At 26.3% G+C, this 3,597-nt stretch overlaps 1 protein-coding gene across 3 annotated transcripts in view; it reads right to left on the bottom strand.

Moving 5' to 3' along the window:
* LOC112591197 (serine/threonine-protein phosphatase 4 regulatory subunit 1-like) overlaps positions 1-3,597 on the bottom strand; it is a 24,658-nt gene that overhangs the window by 1,551 nt on the left and 19,510 nt on the right. For 2 of the 3 annotated variants that reach the window (XM_025334933.1, XM_025334934.1), the window contains 5 exons: positions 3,287-3,562; positions 3,139-3,226; positions 2,788-3,071; positions 2,558-2,719; positions 262-483 (listed from right to left, as the gene is read on the bottom strand). In XM_025334933.1, the coding sequence (XP_025190718.1) occupies positions 262-483; positions 2,558-2,719; positions 2,788-3,071; positions 3,139-3,226; positions 3,287-3,562 (1,032 nt within the window). The remainder of the gene's footprint in view (positions 1-261; positions 484-2,557; positions 2,720-2,787; positions 3,072-3,138; positions 3,227-3,286; positions 3,563-3,597) is intronic. The other variant, XM_025334935.1, reaches the window with a different exon arrangement.

The raw sequence follows: 3,597 nt of genomic DNA, 5'->3' as shown, positions 1-3,597 counted from the left end.
AGTATAAAGAGTTTTGGCAACCATTAATCGAACATTTGGTACGCGGTCAGAACCCAAGTTAAGCAAACAAGGCATTAATTCATTATTGAAATCTGCTGTAGACAGACACCGGTCACCATAGTTTAATATGTAAGAGCATATTTGAGCATACATTTGTCGTCTACTCCACAAGTCTGCTCGTCCAAAACGTGTAACTAGTTCATTCAACATCAATCGTTTTAAACTAAGATTTTTATTAAGTACCACCAATAATTCAGGAACCAGTGATAAAGCAGATTGGCGAACAGATGATATTCTGTCCATGAGTAAGGACAAGCAAACCTCATGTATATGATGATACATATCAAGTGGTGTAAATAAGTGTAAAGACTCAGCTAATTGTTCACAGAAATTTTGTCGAAAACGCCAGTTCCATTCATAATCAGTTTTCAAAAATCGACACATCATAGGTGCCAAATCACTACGTACAGTAACCGATAACATCTAATATAACAAAAAAAAGGATTTATAAATTTCATGTTTAAGTATTTATTGATATTATTATTAGCAAATAATCATCATTAAGTTTGACCACCTATATAACACAAATGTAAAACATATGGGCAAACTCACTGGTTAAATCATCAGAGTAAAATAATTTTATTTTATTGTTTGATCTTGAATTTAATGAAAACAAATAAAAAAAAAGTGAAAAAATTCCTTGTTATTTCTAAAAAGAGTTCAATTATAAAAATATGAAATAAGCTGATTTTAAACATAAGTCATTGTATTAAGAAAAATAATAACATAAACAGTAGTTTATTTTTTACAATAAATTATATCAAATCAAAACAGAAAAATAATACATAGTTGAATAAACCGTATTCTACTTATATAAATTTCAATAAAATACATTGCTGATATTAATGTATACTTAATTTTTTACTATGGAAGTTATTACTGTTAAAAGTAAGCACGCAACTCAAAAGATGGTCAATGTCTGTTATACAAGAAATTTTGACATGATTTACTCAAATCTATAACATGACATTAATTAAATATAAGTTGGATGTATATTTAATTCAATATTCACCAAATCTATAGTCAGAATAATTTAGGTTAAATTCATCACTGAGAAATCAGATGAAACACGGACCATAAGTTTTTCATCATATTTAAAAGATATTTTGAAATAAACCATTTTTTTTTTTTTATTATTAAAGAATAAATACTCTCTAATACTATCCAGTGATAACAAATAATAATTTATATTAAATCAGATATAATTTAGGTTTAAGTTCATCACTGAGGTATCAGATGAAACACGGACCATGAGTTTTTCATCATATTATATAAAAGATATTTGAACATAAATTAATTAATTTCTTAATAGTAAAATAAAGTAGTCACCAATTTTACATATGTATTGAAAGAGTCAAGTTTATATTAAATTATAAATTATAGTATATAACGAAAAATGATTCTAAGCAGACAACTTACAAATCTAAGAATATTTTATTGTGCATAGAAAATAATGATAGAATGATCTAAGTCTCAGTAATAAATAATATTTTGAACATTTTTGAAATTGAATTGTTATAAAAAAAATTTGAAAAAGCTAATACAATCGTTTAGCAAAAGTTTTAAGTTTTTCATTTATGGATTATTAAAATAATAAAATCAATTATCTGTTTCTTTTATCAAATATTAATGTAATTTATACTATTTTAGCTAATGTTCTTATTGATCTAATAGGAACAGCTGTGTTTAAATTAATAAAGAAAAATGAGATTTTAAAAATGGTGTTTCATAAAAATTCTATTTTTTTTTAGAAATCAAACAACTATCATCAACTCAAAGTTGAATTTTAAAAATTGTTTACTGTTCCAAAAAGAGATGAGACATAAAAATAAAAAATAAATCTATAACTTAATAGTAATTTCATCACTTAGATTTAAAGATAAAATATTTATGTATATCAGATAAAATTTAGGTTCAGGTTCATCACTGAGATATCAGATGAAACACGGACCATAAGTTTTTCATCATATTATAAATAAAATATTTAAATAATTTAATATATTTTGGTAAGGTTTTGCTGTAGTATTTGGACACTATGACTTCTGACGCTACAGGGAAAAGAAATCTAGATATTTAAAAAAAAAAAAAACCATGAAAATTAGATATTTAACTAAAAAATTGTCCATTTATATTTCATCATATTTAAATCTCTAAACCCACGAATTAAAAAAAATATATTATTTTTAGATATAATATAAAAGTTTTATTTTTCTGACAATGGCATAAGGGACGATTTTTTATTAGCTAATCTAAGCTTTAAATATTTACAACCAATAGTTGTATGTATTTATTTGTTACATAGAAAACATGCTAAATGATGTATAAATACATTTCATAACAAAAGTAGTAAAAATATAAAGTCTAGTAGTGCATATTTTGGGTGCTCTGACATTATAAAGTAGATATTTTAGTTATTAGTGTAGATTTAACTTAAGAAATCACTTAGCTATAGTTAATAATTTCATGTACCTACCAACATTATTTTTTATTAATTTACCTTGAGAAAAGCAGCAAAATTATCTATGGCACCAGACCGTACTTCATCTAAATCCAATACAAGAGACTCAAATATTGTTAAGAGATCTCTGGATGTAGCTTCTTCACCGATGTAAATAGCCAATTTATGGATGTAAGATGCAGCCTTTCTTCTAACTTTCCACTAAAAATTAAAATTAGAAGTAATATTATGATTAGAAAAATCACTTAACAAATTTTCAAGCAACATACAGATCTGTGTGAAGCTAGAACATAATAAGTATGTCTGAGCAATGGCCAGTGAGTAGGACCTATAGTAACAAGCACTGCGGGTAACATACATGCGCATTGAGATGCAAGATCACTGTCATCAAACGCACCAGCCATGTCAGCATAATGATCAAGCAGTAATGTAGGTACAACTAGATCATGGCCATTAAGTTCAGTAGCTGAAGGTTTAGAATCTCCATTACCTTCTTCTGAAATTGGTTTTACTTCAAACTCAGATTTTTTCATTTCAGTGCAATTCAAATTAGCTAAAAAATATAGGTATTATTTTAAAGAAATACAATTTAAATCATTTATCAATTTAATGCAACTTACAATTGTTATTCATTGGCACATACCATAACTTATTCGGTATCATTGATTGAAGTCGTTCACCATCAGATTCCCTATCATCACAATCATTCTGAAATTAAATATAAGTTTAGAAAACGAATCAAATAACCAAAAAAATGTAAGTATTTACTTCAAAACTAAAAGATGATTTTGTATCACAGATGGGTTCTCTCCAATATGTAAAAGTACTATATAATTCTTCAGATTCAGTCTTAACATTATAATCAGCAACCCAAAATTTATTATCATTTTTCATTGTTGTTTCATTTGACCAAGGCTTTTCTCGATCCATTAACAGTTCTGTTGCTTTAAAATATTCTTGACTTGTTTGACATTTCATAGTAATATAATGTAAATCATCAGTGAAATTGCTGACCATCATAAGAATAAAAGTACGAGTAGTAACCAATGACGTAACAGCAGGACTTGCATACGTTGTAA

Source organism: Melanaphis sacchari, unplaced genomic scaffold, assembly GCF_002803265.2.
Source record: "Melanaphis sacchari strain LSU unplaced genomic scaffold, SCAv2.0 Contig12_pilon_pilon, whole genome shotgun sequence".
Taxonomy (NCBI): Eukaryota; Metazoa; Arthropoda; class Insecta; order Hemiptera; family Aphididae; genus Melanaphis; species Melanaphis sacchari.
The sequence above is the reverse complement of the archived record's forward strand: the minus strand, read 5'-3'. Positions and strand labels throughout refer to the sequence as shown.